At 31.8% G+C, this 19,988-nt stretch overlaps 1 protein-coding gene across 9 annotated transcripts in view; it reads left to right on the forward strand.

Moving 5' to 3' along the window:
• The first annotated feature begins 10,805 nt into the window (after positions 1-10,805).
• Positions 10,806-19,988, forward strand: part of LOC144544727 (putative disease resistance protein RGA3) — a 45,385-nt gene continuing 36,202 nt past the window's right edge. For 4 of the 9 annotated variants that reach the window (XM_078293272.1, XM_078293275.1, XM_078293277.1 and 1 more), the window contains exons 1-4: positions 10,807-12,008; positions 14,548-16,553; positions 16,658-16,740; positions 16,829-16,887. In XM_078293272.1, coding sequence (XP_078149398.1) covers positions 10,980-12,008; positions 14,548-16,521 — 3,003 coding nt within the window. In that variant the 5' untranslated portion in view covers positions 10,807-10,979 and the 3' untranslated portion in view covers positions 16,522-16,553; positions 16,658-16,740; positions 16,829-16,887. Of the gene's footprint in view, positions 12,009-14,547; positions 16,554-16,652; positions 16,741-16,828; positions 19,532-19,988 lie in introns of those variants that run through there. The other 5 variants (XM_078293273.1, XM_078293280.1, XM_078293281.1 and 2 more) reach the window with 5 other exon arrangements.

The following is a 19,988-nucleotide window of genomic DNA, read 5'->3' on the forward strand; positions in this document are numbered from 1 at the left end:
AAAATTAAAAAGAGGGAAAATAGAGAGGAGAAAATAGACGAGAAAGAAGATGCGACAGTAACTCCATCGACATGGCCGGAACACGAGAAATATAGATTTTAGAATCTATTGTTTTTTATTTCTTGTTCCAAATTACCTTCCGATTTTAGAATCTATTGTTTTTCTTTTTGAACAAAAACAATATGAATACAAATATAGATATATTTTATGATTTTCAGCTACTAACTATTCCCACAAAATTGCTCATTGGCTCAGAATTAGCATGAAAGCAAGACCAACAAAAGTTGATCAAATAAAATTTACATTACCCATAAAAAAACTGTTCTAGAAGCCTAAACAGTAAGTTTATTATCCAATTGATGAATTAAATTTGTTTGTTTCTTTTTACTATATAATATCTAAAAATGATGTTATATATGGAATTGTAAAATTATGAACTTATTTACTCTTTATATATTAAATGCAAATATATATAAATAAAATGTATTTATTTTGTTACATAAATTTAAGCGTACATATGTAGAAATTATATGATTACGTACATTCATGTGGATTTCGGGACATTTTTTTTATTTGTGGATACATTATCTAATTTGATATAAAATGTTTTTTAAATTTTATATGAGCATTCTAAAAATTAATGGTTCACAACTACATGTAACTATATATTATTTATAAAGAATCATTTAGTCCTTTGTATATATAAAGTTTATATGTGATTCTCACATGATCATGAGTATACAGTAAATAAAGGACGATAAGAAATATATTTCCTGACATGTAACTAGCTAATTATAGCAAGATTTAATTACAATCTGAATATAAGAAGTAATTAAGAAGGGCAAAATTGGTATGTTGAAGAAAAAGACTTTTTCTACTCTCGAAATAGCAGCGCCCTGTTTCAAATGTGATTGTAAATTCAATGGATGACTTATCCAGTAAATTATTTAATATTAATTGGTTGCTTTTTTAAAGGGAAGTGAGCAGTGCTACATTTATTATTATTTATTTATTCATTCTTAACAAAAGTAACAAATTAGCAGATTGTCTGTGTAAAATCATAACTTAGCCACCATAGACATATGCCCTAGATTCTTGTCATGGATATTTCATACAATTATGACAATAGAAAATTCGTAAGGTTGCGTATGAAAGATCCCTCTTTTAGCATATCAGAACATGTAACAAAAATAACTTTTTCTTTTCTCAGTAACAAAAAAATAGAATAATTATTTCAATCCCCACACTCTAGTACCCGGATTATACTCCCATCTCTTAAACAGATTTTAACTTCCCATAAACTAACTTAACTAACTAATTTAATTAAATTTATTCAAAACACTAGTATAAATACTTGGAAGATAATAAATTAATGTTTGCAAATTAAGATATTAATACTTACATGTATAACTACATGGGGAGACCACTCAAACTACATGGGGAGAAGAATCATACACATTTTTAGAGGTGGGTTTTTTTTTTCTTTTTTTCAATATCTTCCACATTTCTCATGTTCTATGAGGAATTTTGCGAATCTAAAATCACGAATGTATTCTACGCAATTTTATCTTTCAAATGAGATCCATGATGACGTACTTTCGGATTCATCGTCACACAAGTATTTATACCTCATTGTGCAAGTATTTATACCGCATCATACAACTATTTATACCTATACTTGTAAGTATTTATCCCCAATCGTGGACCCCGCATCTCCGCATCACATTTCCCTAATCGTCCCTGCGTCAACCTTTCTCTAACAAAAATAGTTGACCACATAGGTATAAATACTTCAGTGCATAGATATAAATACTTGTAATACTTGATATTAATACTTTTAAATGTCAGCAGTGTCATATGTGAAAAATACTATGTATAAATACTTAAATGACGAGGTATAAATACTTGTGTGATGACGAGCTTCTCGAAAGTATGTCATCATGGATCTCATTTGAAAGATAAAATTGTGTAGAAGACGTTCGTGATTTTAGATTCGTAAAATTCCTTATAGATCATGAAAAATGTGGATGAGATTGAACAAATAAAATTGGGGGGATAATGGGGGGATGAGAGTGCGGGTACTCATATCATCTCCCAAAAAAATAATCCAAAATTTTTAATCATTCCCCGAATCCCTGTTTAATTAACTATAATTGTTAACAATTTAAATTAGTGGAATGCTTTATTTCTTAATCTTATAGTAATAAGCTAACCTAATATGTTAATCCTTCAAATTTTAAATTTCAGCCATAATGATATTCTCCAACAAATCTGGCCCACCATTGCAAAATTCAAGTCCTAGACCACATGCCTTTCTTTTATTTTCTATTGAATTTATGAAGTTCCCCAAAAGAACCAGCCCAATTCCATTTTCCTTTTCCTTTAATTTCTTCTATAATTCTTAAGCCCAAAGGCCCATGTCCAAATCAAGTTCCATGTCCCGTTTTAATCTTCAGCCAAGATCAAAACCCAGCCATTTTCCTAATAAGTTCCTCTGACAAAGTAATAATACAGAAAAAAAAAAAAAACCAAAAATTTGCTTGTGAGACCACAAAACTTGTGAATTATTAAAATAGGCCCCTGAGAACCATACCTGTAACCAGAAGTGATACCAGTGTTATAAATGCATCAAGCAACAGTACCAATAATCCTATAGAAGAAATAAGGCACGGGATGTTGTGTTTTTGACTCAATAACAAGTGTTGTTATGCCTTTGGTTTTAATACCCAACGCAGATAGCAGTGCCTGCAAGCTAGCAAACAATACAACTGTCACTCTCTCCCTCTGTGTGTGTGTTTTTTTTTTTTTTTTTTTTTTAAAAACTTTACAGCGGCTGTCAAGATCTCTGTCTCACTCTCTATCTCTCTCTAGTAGAAAACAACTGTCAACAGGAGACTTGCGTTCAGGTTTAGGGGATTTTTTAAACAATAATAAAAAAGATACTGTTCTTTCTCAGGGGCGAATTTAAGCATTAGCCAAAGGTGATCAAGCCACTCTATGATTTTAAACTTTTAATTGAGTATATAGAAATTTAATTTTTTTTTTTTTTTTTTTTACTTTTTATATAGTCCAGCCTCCCTCAATAAATAATATATATTTAGTTCACAGATGCATCAAGATATTCTGTTTCAATGATGTTCATATATATATGAGTATATAGACCATGAGAGAGTAAGGCATTTAATGGTTTGAACAGAGGGAACATGCTTCACCGGGGTAGAAATTAACTAATTAATGACAAAATTAATGGGAACGGATGTTAGATATTTCAATTCCAATTCTGCATTTAATTCAGAGTAGCTGTGAGGGGCTTTTATCTGAAAAACAAAATTGACCTTTAAACTTGGCTTTTAAAAATCTTTTTTTTTTTTTTTTTTTCTATCCACTTTAAACCTCACGTGTCACGATTAAACGCATTTCATGAGATATGTCGCCCTTGTGTAACAAATCCTATGGGTATAAAATCATTAAAATTGCAAGTCAATACAGCCAATGAGCTGTCTTACATTATGCAATAAATATAGATTGTTGTTGGATGAGTAGCTTAAAAGATTCATTCAGCTCCACTTTTAAATTTAAATAATAACTACTCCATAGAAACAACATTTTGCTAAATTATAGAATAAGTATTATTGATTAAGTTAAAACTTGTTATATTGAACATGCACAAAACTATTAACTTTTTGGGTGTATTATATATAAAGTGACAAATATCGTTGACTAAATTTGCGTAGAACTTTATTAAATTGTGAAGGAAGGTTTTAATTTAGAGCTTATCTGTCTAGGTTTTACAAAGGATCAAGTGATTTTCTATCTATCTAAAAAAATAGTAAAAAAATTAAAAAAAAATGTAAAATTTGGTTTGCAAGTACATATTCATGTGGAGATTATGTTGAACAGTTCAGATAGACCGTTAGAATTTTAAAAATAAATAATTTACCAAACAAATGTGTACATATGAATATGAATATATAGAATAATTAACGGGTCCACAATTGTGGAAGAGAATGAAAGGGAATATAGTAATGAAAATTGATGCAGAATGATTGCAATTGGAAAGAAAACATGTGGACAAAATCAGAGACTTCATTGCAATTGTAAAGAAAGTGGTGCATTTATTCCTTTTTTAAATGCGATCATATGTTCCACGGAACACTTATCATATTGACTACACCATTTTTGAGGGGGCATATTATTATTTGTTCCATATGGTAACCCCACCATTTGATATTCATATACCGAGCAGCACTACTACTCTCTCCTTTTTGGCATCTTTTTCCATATGGCAAGAATTTTGGGGATATGGTTGATTGATTTTCCATTACAATGAAAACAGGGAAGTGGCTCCTTGATATTTCACCGTGTTTATCCACCTAAAAGGTCTGAATATCTAATAAAAATTAGGTTTAGCTTTTCATGCAACAAAACATAATTTAACTAATAACACGATTTCATGCAGTCTTCACAACTTTGGTCTGTTTCTTCACATTATATATACTATCTCTACGCTTCTTAACTTCTTAAATAGATATGTCATCCCCGTTCAATGTGCGAGTTTCGCCCAACTGCACGCACATGTTTGGTCAAGTTATTGATTCTCGGGTTCCTCCGTCGTGCAATTTGAATATCATTCCATATTTCACCAAATGCTGTTAAATATAGCTAGAGAGTTATGAAATTTAAGTCATTCGATGATACACAGTTAATTTCATCATTTTTCTTTGCATGGATGATATTTATAATAATGTTTTAACTTACATTTCAATTGTTATACTTCAAAATTATGAGTTATTATTGTATGGTCAAAACAAATTATGAAGTGATTATGAGTTATCATTTTTCTTTGACCGATTATGAAGTGATCGAGTCATCTTAAGTCCTTTACCTCTAGCAGAATTGTGTATTTGTTTCCGTAGAACGAATTTGATTTTGGAATGGACTTAGAATGTGAAAATAAACAAGCAGCAAGAAAGAAAGCCTATGATGCTGATAGTGGGCCTTTTTCTTTGATTAAAAATAAAACACTCTTGAAAATATACAAAAAGTTGGTTCTTGGTACTGAAGAAATAGTAGATTTCATATTTACGCTCCTTTATTATTGAATAGAAAACATTTGCAGCTTAGTCTTCTCAGGTCAACAACCCCAAAAACTTGTTTTAATTAAAAGGTCAAAATTTTATTACTAATTTTAACTTGAGTCGGGTTAAAATATTTTATTATTTGCGTGTGCCTTATATTTTTTTTCTCTGTATTTATTTGCGTGGGACAAATCAGAAGGTGGTGCCGTGTTTGCTTCAATCTTATCAAGTGGTGCTCTGTTTGCTTTAATCTTATTTAGTGGTGTCGTGTTTGCTTTTTTTAGTTTACTTTTTATCCATAGCTTTAGTTTACTTTTGTTTGCTTTATTTTCTTTAATCTTATCAATAGCTTTATTTTCTTTAATCTTATCAATAGCTTTAGTTTACTTTTGTTTCTTTATCAATAGCTTTAGTTTACATTTGTTTTTTATATTAGTCATGTTGGGTTGTATAAAACTTATTGCTTGATACTCGGTATATATTATAAAATCATTCAGATACATGCATGGTTTTCTTGATTTGCTCAAAAACATTTTTGGTCGTTTATTGTAACAGTTTTCTCACTGTAGTATCGTGGTGTGGTGTTATTATTTTTAATGTATATACATATATACCTATATATATGACATATGTGTGTGTATATATATAGAGAGAGAGATTGACTAATTGCATTGGTAGTGTAGAACTTATTACATGAATCTTTAGAATAAAATAATAATAAAAGAATCATCAAAACTTGTTACATGGGTCAACCCATGAAACTATTTAGTCTCGATTTTGTAGACTTATTACATGGGCATGAGATAAGGTTTTTGCATGGACCTTCATTAGAGTATACTATCTAGCCTTGCTGGCAAGTCACGAGTCTTCAATTATTTGTTACATAGGCAAATAGAGACAATTGTATGAGCAAACATCAAACTTTTCACATTGAGTTACTTTTGCAAGGGCACACCCATGCAACAAGTTTTATTGTGTCATAAATCTCATTTGTGTTACATGGACACTTCACACCCATGTAACAACTAAGTGTTATCTATGTTAAAAATCCAAATTCTAATAGTAATTGAGATAAAATTGACAATATACAATACATAATTATTTTACATATTAGTCCAACGTTAAATTAATGATCCAACGTGCTTAGTTTTCGGAGTTGAATTGGGATAGGAGATCAAACAAGAGATTACTATACTATACTTGCGATTTTCATAAGTAGCGTGTTGTAACTAAAATCTTTTGTAAATTTTTTTTTTTATCAATATATACATCTGGTCCTCCACACTTGCCGATAACCTTCAAAAATATAATGTCCTCAAAATATTAAAAAAATCTTGATATATAAAAGTCATTCTTATCCTCAACAACAAAATAAGCATCTTTAAGTATTCATCATTGTCTTTTGAAAAAGTTGGTAAACAGAATAAGCATCTGAAGTATTCATCATTATCTTTTGAAAAAGTTGGTAATTGGATGCTTACTTTACGAACAATTAATTGAGTAAAATTATAAATAGTAAAGTCCGCGGACAAAAGAACAAAACCTCCGAATAATGCACCACATAGGACCAACGCCACCCACCGATGCATCAATCAACATTTTAATTCCTACCAATGAAAGAAATGCCTTCACATGGCTTGCTTGTGCCAAAAGTTATAACGTTGTTTCATTAATTTTAATCGTAACTTCAGACAACATGCTTTTCAATCAGTTGTAACTTACGGGTTAATATTCCAAGACCAAGGACCTTATAATTTTCTCCTCTCTCCATATCCTCTGTTTTTTCTGTTAAGTCAAGTCTTCCCTCTGTTTTTTCTCTCCATATCCTCTGCGTTATAGCGCGTAGTGTATGGCGCGTAGTGTATAGCGCAAATTAATGTTTTAAAATGCGGTTTTGTTCATGCATGCGGAAGGCCAATGCATACCGCATAGCGGTATGCAGACGCATATGTGGATTTTAATGTGGATTTTAAAATAAAAATTCGCATATATATATATTCATATTCATATATATAGTTGAATTTATTTCCACATAACCAACATGAAGTGTGTCTTATTGTATATAAAAAATACAATAATTTGGGATGGGATAGGAAAACTCCGCATAATGCATATGAACTTTTAATTATATGCGCTGCATATTACGTTTTTAATCCGCATATCCGCTTATAACATATTATTAGATGATAGATCAAATATGTATCTAGATTTCTTACTATATCTCATATTAGATATATATGCTTGAAGGTTATTATTGATATCTTATTGTGATGTATTTAGGAGTGTCAATGGGTACGATATAGGTAAGAGTGAAAGTATTTTCATATTCATAATAACTAAGAATTGACTTTATCTATATCCTACCCATATTCATTAAAAATTGACCTTACCATACTTTATTTTTATCCGTTAAAATTATCGGGTAATAAAACTGTTGTGTATATATAGCGAATAATACTAATATAATAATTAATTTTATTATAATTTACAAATAGAACATAAAAAAATCATTAATTTCACACATATGCAATCACATTACTAATAAAAAAAAAGTGCAATCAATTCCAACTATTTTTTTTATTAAACAAGAAAATTCAAAAACACAATCTCTTTGGATAAAATTTATTATTTAATTAAATAACAAAATGTGCCAATAAAAGTAATATGTTTAATATTTCTTATAGTAAAACACTGAATAATAAAAGTCCATCACTAATTATTGCTCAAATAGTATTATAAAATTTTATTTTATACAATTACCATATAGTGTACTGGATATGAAATAGGCTTTATCCGTACCCTTACCCATTTAACCAACGAAAAGAAATCTTTACCCATACCCATACCCGTTAAGCTAATAGAAAAAAAATTATTCATACTCGCCTTATCGAATACTGTACGGATAGAATAAATGATTGAAAGGGTGTCAATCGATGTATTAGTTTTGAAAAGCTAAAATGCAATTTTCAAATTTTGCAGAAGTTCTCATATTATATTTATGGTGCCTATAAACCTCACTACAGATATCAAATTGGATTTAAATAATATTTTGAGATCAAAATTGACTATATTTTGAGATCAATATTGACTATATTTTGATAGATAGCAGAATGAGTCCAACATTGAAAAATTACTATATTTAGAGATCATGTGTATATATAGTTTATTTGTAATTACTATATTTTTACACCAGAATTATACAACAATTTTGGAAAATAAATAATTTCATTATAAAAATTCTTCTAGATGTAGGATTTCTGAAATTAGCTAGTAAAATTGATATATAGAAATTCTTAAATTTTAAATGTATGCGCAATTGCTTCCATATTTAAGAAATATAAGTTATTTAACAGAAGCAAAAACTATTGTTGCCATTTCATACTTTGCTTGGATGACTAATATATTTTGTTTTGTGAAGCAATATATGTCTAACTGTAGAATATATTTTTATTTTGTGTTGATTATTCTAACATTTACAAAATTGTGATTCACAAAAATATTTCTTCACAGATCTCATTTGAAAGAGAAAATCGAGTAGAAAACGTTTATATTTTTAGATTCACAAAATTTATCACAGATCATTAGAAAAAAAAATATAGACTAGTATATTCAGAGAAAAAAAAAAGAATGAGTGAAACAAATTTTTTACTTTTTATCTTGAAAACGAAAATAGTTATGAGTTAAAACTATTCATATTTAGAATTTAAATACTTGTAAATAGAGGTTTGAATACTTGTGAGTAGAATTGTATAATGTTATAATCAGAACTTTAAAAACTAGAATATATGTTCTGAAAATGAAAGTTAGACATTAAATACTTAGAAGACACGTTGAGAAATTTGTTTGGAGGACAATTATCAAACTCCAAAATAATTTATGTTTTGCTAACTACAATGCTTCAAGCACAACTTTCAATATCTTTTTTCTGATTTTATTCCGGGATGTCCTCCAAGTATAAAAAAAATATCTTGACAAAGTCTCACTTTTGAAACATTAATATTGAGATATATAATAGGTGATAATTTTTTTTGACTTGAAATAAATTATTCGTACAAGATCATTTTAATGTTACTTTTGAGAACAATTCGAAGGTTTGACTTTTCTTTTCTATTTTTTTATTGAGATAACATGTTTTACTCGGCGTACTCTAATCAATGCAAAAAGCAGTAGAAAATAAGCAATATACAAAAGGCAGTAGAAAGTAAGCAAAAATATATAATGAAAAGAAATTTAGTTCCAGAACCACATTCTCAAAAAAATAGTTAAGAAAATTAATTACTTATTAATTTAGGAAGACCAACTTTCTCTGAATTCTTTGTGCATTTCATGGCTCAGTGTTAATTAAGCATTTTTTTCACAAAATATTTTCCAATAATGCAAGGGCTCTGTTGAAAAGTACCTTGTCAGTTTTCTTATTCATGAAGGTTAATGCACAATAATTAGAAGAGAGATGGTGACGGTCCTCTTGCTCTCCAGCAGATGTTTCAGCTCCTAGCTTGGTTGGGGTTGGGGGTCGACCATGCTGCACTTAGGGAGAAGGCCAACAACATCCCCATCAAAAATATTTTCTAAGATTTGTGCTTTATGAAATTTGAACATATTATAAAATTTTAGGAGGGTTTCAAAACTTAATGATTTTTATATCTCATCATGCTTTATGTTTTATATTTTTGTTTTTTAAATTTCAACTATCGATCCGAATAGCTCAACAAGATATCTATATTAAAATATAATTGGTGATGAAAATTTTACAATTTTTTAAAATTGTTTACTATTTTTTAAAATAGATACAAAATCATTGTTTCTGTACGGTTTAAAAAATAATAAAAAAGTTATAGTGAAAATTTTCTTTTATTTTTAGACTATTTTTTGTCATCTTTCATAAATCATAAAAAATAGTAAAAATTGATATTCTATGAATTCAATATATAACCAATTTACTGAGTTATTTAGTTCGAAGTTTCGAATGCAATTTATTAGAATTTGAACCGGTAGCACTTCGGCCGAGGTGCTACCGAAAGCATATTAGTCACACTCTCTCTCTCTCATTCATTTTTCATTTTCAAATTTATTTTGTCATCTTTAGTCAAATTACAAATAGTAAAGTCCGTGCACAAAACATCCATCCAAGTGTTACCCATATAAGAAATCCAAATTCTAGTAGTGATTTTAATAAAATTGCAGCATACAATATATAAATATTTTACATATTAGTCTAACATTGGATTAATAATCCAACATGCTTACTTTTCGGGGTAGAATTGGGGTAGGAGATCACACACAAGATTACTATACTGTGCTTGCAATTTTATTTCATAAGTAACGTGCTGTAATTAAAATCTTTTGTAAATAATTTTTTCTATCAATACATGTGGTGCTCGACACTTGCCAATAACCTTACAAAATATAATGTCCTCAAAATATTAAAAAAGTCTTGATAAAAGTCATTCTTAGCCTCAACAACAAAATAAGCAGTCTTTTTTTTCTTTTTCTTTTTAACCTTCGAAAAAGTTGGTAAATAGAATAAGCATATTTAAGTATTATCTTTTGAAAAAGTTGGTAATTAGGTGCTTACTTTTGCAAACAATTAATTGAGTAAATTTATAAATAGTAAAATCCGTGGACAAAAGGGACAAAACCTCCGAATAATGCACCACATGTCCACATGGGACCAACGCCACCCACCGATGCATCAATCAACTTTTAATTCCTACCAATGAAAGAAATGCCTTCACATGCACTTGCTTGTGCCAAAAGCTACTACAACACTCTTTATCCAGCTCTTCTCCGTCCCACCACCACTTAATAAGTTAATAGTTCCAGAACCAGATTCTCCAACTATCCCCATTCCATTTTCTCTTCCCTTCTGACCACTAGCTGTAGCTCTCGTTCAAAACAAAAATGGCGATGATACTTGATACCTTGTTGTCAAAGTTTAGTGATCTTCTCATGGAAATGGTGCGGGACGAGGTGGGCATGCTGTTGGACATCCCTGGCCAGATTGAGAAGCTCGGCAAGACTGTTGGTGACATCCAATGTGTCCTTGCTGATGCAGAGAGGAGGCAGAGCAAGGGCAGTGCCATCGAGCGGTGGCTTATTCAGCTCAAGGATGTCATGTACGATGCCGATGAAGTCATTGACCTCTATCAAATCAAGGCAGAGGACCCAGCTACCTCCAGTTCCCATGGCTGCCATTTTCTGTCTTGCTTCCGCAACCCATTATTTTCTCATGAGATTGGATCTAAAATCAAGAATATCAATTTGAGGTTAGAGGAGATTGCCAAGACTAAGGCTTATCTGGGTTTGACCGAAGCACAAATCTTTCCTGGGACTTTCGATCAAGATAGCCGAGTGGATTCGGTCATCAGTCGCAAGACCTATCCCTCGGTTGTGCTAGCTGATTTTGTGGGAGATAAGATTGAAAAAGATACTGAGATGCTAGTGAACTGGCTGACCGAAGAAGAGAGTCATTTGAACGAAAATGTGCGTGTTTGTGGTATTGTGGGGATGGGAGGAATTGGGAAGACCACTCTCGCAAAAAGGATCTTCAATGATCTGAGAATTAAGGAGGGATTCCAGTTAAAAATCTGGGTGTGTGTCTCAAAGGAGGTGAAAGAAGAAGTGTTGAAGTGTATGATCCGAGAGGCAGGAGGTGAGCACAGTGCCCGCAAGGAAATATCGGAGCTGGTGCCTTTACTCGAGAGCCTCGTTCAGGGTAAAAAGTTTCTTTTTGTTCTTGATGATGTTTGGGAAGAGAGTCAAGCAGTTTTGAAAGACTGGTTGCGTGCTCCCATGAGTGGGGGAGCTCATGGAAGTAGGCTACTAGTCACCACTCGGGATGGAAATGTTGCGAATGGCATGAGGGCATCAAAATTGCATCGGGTGGAGAAGCTCTCTGATGAAGATGGCTGGTCTCTCTTAGTAAAACAGGTAATGCCTTAGCCTTGCTACTTTGTCTAGATTATGATTTTAAGTATTGGGTCCTTAAACAAACACTGGTCATCGATTGATCCGTTATTCTTCATATAAGATTTTTTTTTTTATTGATGAACAAATTACGGTACATGACCAAAATTTTATTAATAGAAAATTAAAAAAAAAAGAATATTGACAATAGCGAAAGGTTGAATTAGAATTAGAAATCTAAGAAAAACGACATAATTTATAACGTCTAGCAGACGTTATCAATTAATATTCTGATTAACGATATCTAATTAATTGCTAGTTAATGAAATAGAAAAAAAAACGCAGGACGTTGTCCTCCATAATGTGCAGATATCATTGGACGTAATGAAAAGTAGCGTTCTTCATAGAGTTTGAATTTTCATAGAAATGTTCCTTATTATTGTTATTATTTTTTTATTTCTTATTTATAAAATATCGGCATAAACAAGCATCAAAATTATATTGTAATCCCCCCCCCCCCCCCCCCCCTCAGTTCGTTTGGCAAGCTCTACTAAAATAGTCCTCGAAGCTTTTCAATTTCCTAATTTTTAAAGATTAATTCAAATATTTTATTTATCAATTTTAAGTGAAAATTAATTCAATTTATTATATCTCGAGGTTTAAAGAAAACTAAATTATTTTTTTGTATCTTAATAGCTATGTTGTATGTATAGGGGTACGGGTATCGTATCGGATACGAAATAAATACGGCGATATGATAATTTTCAAAAATTTAGAATACGATACCCTAATTATATATATATTATTTCTATTATTTTATTCATATTATAATTAATTTAACATTTATATTATTAAGAAATACAACCACTAATAAAACTAAAAAAAAAAAGTAAAAAAAAATTAAAAAGAAAAGTAAAATGGAGAATAAGAGAAGAGATGAACAAGGAAGAAAAAAAAAAAAGAGGCTGCCCCACTGTACAGCGGATATTTCAAGTTAAAATCAATTAGTCTTATGGGCTTTTTAATATTTGTGGGCTTTCTTTCCATAAAACAAGTAAATTACCCAGCGTCACTGTCCGGAATGGAGCAGCAGTTCCGATACTAGCGTGTCCTTAGTCCCACATGTGATACGTAAATATATAAACATTTATATACAAATGTCGGACAAATAGCAAGAGCGTTAAAGCGGTGGATCTGATAACCACTCCGTTTAGAAAACTTTAAATATCGGGACGAGAGGGGACTGATTACTGAGAAAATTTTAAATATATCTAATAAATTATATTTATCTTAGTTTGAAATTTTTTTTTTAAATAAGTATCATATATAGTTATACGGTTGCATGATTAAACCTTATTGGTGAGTCCGGCTAGTATGACATAGGTGTTAGGGATATGACATTAACTTCAAAATTGATTGAATAGATTTCAAATGACTAATTCAAATCGTTCAAACTGATTTATTTTATGAGTGATGTGTTTATATGCAAATTTTTTATAATTTCGAGTTATTTTAGTATCAAATTAAGCGGTAAAAATATTGAAAAATTGATGTATTTCATTAATTTAAAAACTCACACATTTGACCACTTGACTTGATACTAAATTAATTTGAAAAATTATAAATTTTGCATGTAAATGCACAACTAATAAAGTAGATCGGTTTTAATGATTTGGATTCACCGTTTCAAGTCGATTCGATAGATTTTATAATTGGTGTTACATAGGCTGAAATGACACTAATGTTATACTAGCTAGGCTCCTTATTGGTGGTCTCAACATTGCATGGATTTTAAGAAAATAAAAGAAATTATGCTATTCCTGCATTACAAAAGAGAATATATGAAATTGAAAATAATGGCATTCTTTTAGATCAAGCAGCTCTGTTTCAACTCTGTTTTAAACTGATTTACTCTATTTCAAATCTAGTAAAACTAAATTCCAGTTTCAGCCATTGTCGACTGCAATAGTCTATCTTCATCTTGTTTTAAGAAAAAAATGGCAAGCAATACTAATTTGCTCAGATCTTCATCTTGTTTTAAGAAAAAAATGGCAGGCAAGGGTCTATCTAAATAATTTAATTAAAAGGAAAAAAAGAAAATCCAGTTTCAGCCATTGTCGACTGCAATAGTTGTACTAAATATATTAGTCTCTATTAGCATAAGCTGTTTACTTAGTTTAGTTTTTACCAATACTGTTCATTTACTTTCCAGTTTTAATTTATCTAGGACTATGTTTAATATCTTAGCTGCAATTTAAATTTGTCTTTTCTATCCAGTATGTAATGAACTGTTATTAAATGCATGCCTACGGGTCTCCAATAAAAAAAAAGCATAAGCTGTTTAATAGGCCAAAATACCGACCTTTTTGTTTCACGTGTTAAATCCACTTTTAGTTGGTTGCACTACTTTCGAAAATAAGTTATCCAAAATTAAGTTGGTTGGACTGATTTTTATCCTCATTTATGTTTCTCTTTTCTTTAAAAAATAGGTTTTGTTATCTATCAATGTGTCATTTGGTTTAAACTTCTTAAGTTTCTAAGACACTTGACATATATCTGACAGGTGTTTCAAAATGAGAATGAGAGTGAGATTGAAGAATTTAAGGATATTGGGTTGCAACTAGTTGAAAAATGTGATGGTTTGCCTCTTGCTATTAAAAGCATAGGTGGTGTGCTTTACATGAAGCCCAAAAGAAAAGGCGAGTGGCAAGCAGTATTGAGAAGCGCTGTTTGGTCCAAGGATGGACTGCCAAAAGATGTCCATCGAGCGTTGTACTTGAGCTACGAGGACCTTTCATCGCCTCTGAAGCAGTGCTTCATCTTTTGCTCCCTCTTTCCTGAAGATTTTATCTATAATTTAAATATAATTTATATGTGGCTAGCAGAAGGATTTTTGCCAAATAAGAAAGATTTTTTGAATTTGGGGACAGAGCACTATACGGAGTTAGTTCTACGAAATCTTTTGGAAGAGACTACCACAAGCCGCGATGGTAATTGTTTTTTTAAAATGCATGACCTTTTGTGGTCTTTCGCTCGCCATTTAGGAAAAAATGAGAATTGTGTATTACGAGAGGCAAGTGATGTGAAAACAGAGGGTTCACAGAAAATACGAAGGTTATCAATAGTAGGAAATGAGGTGAACTCTGGAGTAATTAGAAAAGAAAAAGGGTTGAGAACATTATTATTGCATCATGGTAAACCTGAAATTGGACTTGATGATTTGTGTAAAGCCTTGTCAAACCTCCGCATCTTAGATCTCAGTCGGTCCAATTTCTCAATACTACCAAATTCTTTATGTGACCTTGTGCATCTGAGATACTTAGATGTCGAAAATTCAGAGGTAACAGAACTTCCAAATTGCATTGGAAACCTCAAATATCTAGTATATTTGAATCTTTCATCTTGCTCAAATTTATCACATGTCCCTCAAAATATCATCAATCTACAAGAACTAAAATTTCTTGATATTAGGGAATCAAGGATCGAGAAAATCCCTACAGGCTTGAAAAAACTAGACAAGCTCGTTGAACTATATGGATTCAAGCCATATGGGAACAACTTGGAGGGCTTCAGTAGCCTTGATGAGTTAGAAACTCTGTCAAATTTAATTATTCTTAGTTTAAAGTGTTTGGAGGAAGTATCCGATATGAACCTAGCAAAACAAGCAAACCTTTTGAGCAAGGATCAATTGCGAGACCTAACCCTAGAGTACACTCATTTAAGTTCGGAAGAACAACTTTCCCAAACCAACGAGAAGAAGATGACAACCGAGAATGTTTTAAATGAGCTTTGTCCTCCACTTTATGTAGAATCTGTTAGAATTGAAAACTACTTCGGTACTCATCTTCCTAATTGGCTGAATTCTGGGGCATACCTTCCAAACTTGAAATATCTATGTATCGCTAATTGTAACAACTTTAAGGAGGTTGCATCATTAGGCCTACTCCCTAATTTGGAGGATCTCACTTTTTGGGGTGCCGATTCAGTTGTGAATATAGGAGAAGAGTTCTTGTTGGGGGGTATCCAAAGCAGAGATTCAACAACAACGAGTTGTTCTATCAAGCCTACATTTCCCAAATTGAGGGAACTATGCTTTGGAAATATGCAAAATTGGAAAGAGTGGCAGTGGAATAAGGAACAACCAGCCATGCCCAACCTGAGACAATTAGTGATTAATGTGTGTCCCCATTTGAGATCTCTTCCAGAGGGTCTTTCCCACCATGCTACTTCCTTGGAGTCCCTACATATTTATGGTGCTAACAATCTAATAACTGTGGGTAACCTCAAAGTACAGACGATGAGATTAGAAATATTTGAAATGGAAACCCTCCCAGAATACTTGACCACAATAATGGCACAGAAGCTAGAGTTATGCTATTGTTCTGAGAGGTTGCTGTCAAAGATTGTAAGCCAAGAAGAAACTGGTTCTGAGAGGATCAAATTCAAGCACATTCCCAAGGTGACTATCACCAAGGTGACTATCAATGGAGAGAAAACATTCCTATTAGGCGCACTAGTTGATTCTGATCACAGCTAAGGTCGTCAACCAAGGATATACTCTGATGCTGGGTAATTATAATTTTTCCGTGTTTAGTTTTTACTTTTTATTATGAGTTTTGTGAAGCAAACATTGTTTATTTGATAATCAACGATCTTTTTCTTTTAAAGTGTAGGTATGAAATTACATGCAGCAATCGAATGCCTGGATCACTAGCTAGGCTTGGAACAGAAAGATGCAAACACATTTGCAACGTGGGTATGCTGGAATTGTAGTTTTATTTTTCATCGTAAGATTTTCACAATGTAACCAAGAATTTTGATTTTTCCTTCCACTTTAAATGCAGCATATAGATTATTTAAAGTATGATAATTGCAACAACAACTGTACAGAGCCAACAAAGAGGTAATTTACATTTCTGCCCTCCCTTTTCATTTAGTATTACATTCAAGCACCTGAATTAGGGCTGCTAATGATTAAAGTTCGGCTCGGCTCAATGAGAGAAGCAAAATGATTCGGCTCAAACTCGGCTCGCTTTTGAAAGAAAAAGCTCGGCTTGGCTCGGCTCATGTAAACACTCGACTCCACTCGTGAGTTAGCGAGTCGGCTCATATTTTTACTTATTTGCACTTTTCATTAAGCAAGCATTTGTTATGAACAATAAAGCAATTGTTTTGACTTTTGAGGGGTTAATGCAAGCCTATTGCTCAATTTTTTTTATATGAATAAAATTCGAATTTTAATTTCAATTTTTTTATGCGGATAAATTTAAAAAAAAATTGAAATTTAAAAAAAAACTCAAATTTCAAAAAGAAATTTCAAATTTCATTTTTTTTTTCAAATTTTTTTTAAATTTCAATTTTTTTTTCAAATTTTTAAAATTTCAATTTTTTTTTCAAATTTTGAAATTTTGAAATTTGAAAAAACTTTCAAATTTGAAATTTATCGGCATAGAAAAAAAATTGAAATTAAACTTTGAAATTTTTCTGCATAAAAAAAAATTAAGCAATAGGCTTGTATTCCCTCAAAAGTCAAAACAATTGCTCGATTGCTCATAACAAATGCTTGCTTAATGAAAAATGCAAATAAGTAAAAAATATGAGCCGACTCACGACCTCGCGAGTTGAGCTAAGTGTTTACATGAGCCAAGCAGAGCTTTTTCTTTCAAAAGCAAGCCGAGTTGAGTTCGAGCTTTTTTTAGTTTTGAGTCTGATTCGTTATGAAATATTGAGCAACTCAACTCACCGATTCACGAACCGGCTCGACTCACTAGCAGTCCTAACCAGAATAATGGATGTAGATATGATAAGCTGAAATTGTATCTATTGAAACCTAGGGTTCGTTATGTAAATTAAGCCAAGTTTTGATTAGATTAGGTTTAATTAGGTTAGAAATGTCCAAAAGTTCAAGTTACTGCCCTAGTTATGTTTGTTCTACAGGTAATCAAGTGTTTGGAGCTTAACGAAGCAAAACGGATGAGTTAGCACGAAGATCAGAGCATTTCTGCACCTTTATTGCGGCCCGCAAGGACCTTTATTGCGGCCCGCAAGGACCTTTATTGCGGCCCGCAAGGACCTTTTTAACGAGTTTTTAGTAATACCCTTGGAATAATTTGAAATAACCACATACTTTGGCGAAAAACTTTGTGGAAATAAAGGTTTAAGAAAATGAAAACTTAGGGATTTAAATTTATTTTTTTGAAAATGCAACTTGTTTGTGAAAAACGAATTTAGAAAGATCGGGATATCCATAGGTGTGAATTAATGCCTAAGGATGTGTGTATTCATGATATTTTTGCAAAAATATTGAAAAATAGTCAAGTTGAAAATTTTCAAGAAAGACTTCATTTGCTTATGTTACGGCGACATGACGTACTTATAGCAATGAGTCATAGACACTTTGCTCCGCTAGTTTGCCCGATAAAGTGATCGGGTTTGCACTAACCATGTAAGTTCGTGTCATGGAAGGGTTGAACCAAGAGCATGCGAATGCACTTTTGAATTAAAACGGTTGGGTATGGATTAGCTACCTATAACTAGCCGGTTTTGTTCTAAGGATAAAGATTTATAGTGTCATAAAATAAAACCAACAAAAGAAAAATAAAATCTTGCATATATCAACACACGAAGTTCGCGACTTTCTAACCTAAGTTTGATTCAAGCTTGGGGGATTTTTAAAAGAATTTTCGCAAATAAGAATGCATTTTTTGTAACAAATTTAGATATCCGAAGTTTACAAATTCTAAACTTTTAAGGAAATAAAAGTTAGAGTAATTGAATTGTGGGGTGAAGCATGATTAGCCAAGGGTTGCACTTTAAATTTGTACAAAATTTACGTTGAGATTTTTAAATTTTGGCAAGATCATAGTCCAAGTTTAGATATTGCTTGGGACAAGCAATGTTCAAGCTTGGGGGAATTTGATAAGCTGAAATTGTATCTATTGAAATCTAGGGTTCGTTATGTAAATTAAGCCAAGTTTTGATTAGATTAGGTTTAATTAGGTTAGAAATGTCCAAAAGTTCAAGTTACTGCCCTAGTTATGTTTGTTCTACAGGTAATCAAGTGTTTGGAGCTTAACGAAGCAAAACGGATGAGTTAGCACGAAGATCAGAGCATTTATGCACCTTTATTGCGGCCCGCAAGGACCTTTATTGCGGCCCGCAATGACTCTTCAGTTTTTTTCTGCGCAGTCTGTTAACTTCCTCCATGCACTGCGGCCCGCAATTAGGTCGGTTCAGAGCCCGAATTTGCTATTTTTGGTTGGTTATTTCTTGGTTTTTGAGTTGGGTATAAAGAGGGACCTGTAGAACAGATTTAGTACGTTTTTTAGGCAGAATTTCTAGGTTTTGAACAAGGAATAGCAAGAAGAGAGAAGAAGGGAGAAGTGATCATTGATCAACCGGTTTTATTATTTTCTTTCCTTCCTTTGGAACTCTTTTATTCTTTTGATTTGATTTGTATCTTAGCCATGACTGGCTAAGGGCTTTTCTAGGGTTGATTAGGGTTGTACTTGAAACTTTAGTTATAATTTAGTTGGTTTTATTTTATATATTCTTGTTCTTTGTTATGATCTATTATTTATTTTAATTGATTGTGAGGACTTAATCGAAATTGCATGAAACCCTAGGATTTGATATTTACAATTGAGAAATTGAATATTAGGTCCAGACCATAAAGAATAGAGTATTTGATAGGCTAAGTACCGAGAGGTGACGCTTGTCTTATACAGACTTTACCTAATAGTTTAGAAAATTGTGCCAAGTACCGAGAGGTGAAAGATGGTTTTCTAGATCAATTGGGACAGTAAGAACTTAATGACTTTATATTAGGGTAGCCAAGTACCGAGAGGTAACGTTTATTCTAATTTAAAGATGGTATTAATATAGAGATATCCCTTTGTACCTACAACACCCAACTGTGCCTTCATAACTAAAAGAACAAATCTAATAAACCAATTAGTCATAACACTAGTGGATAGGAACCCTAAGAAACCCTAATTTCTCATA

Source organism: Carex rostrata, chromosome 27 (assembly GCF_964058835.1).
Source record: "Carex rostrata chromosome 27, lpCarRost1.2, whole genome shotgun sequence".
In the NCBI taxonomy this organism is placed as follows: domain Eukaryota; kingdom Viridiplantae; phylum Streptophyta; class Magnoliopsida; order Poales; family Cyperaceae; genus Carex; species Carex rostrata.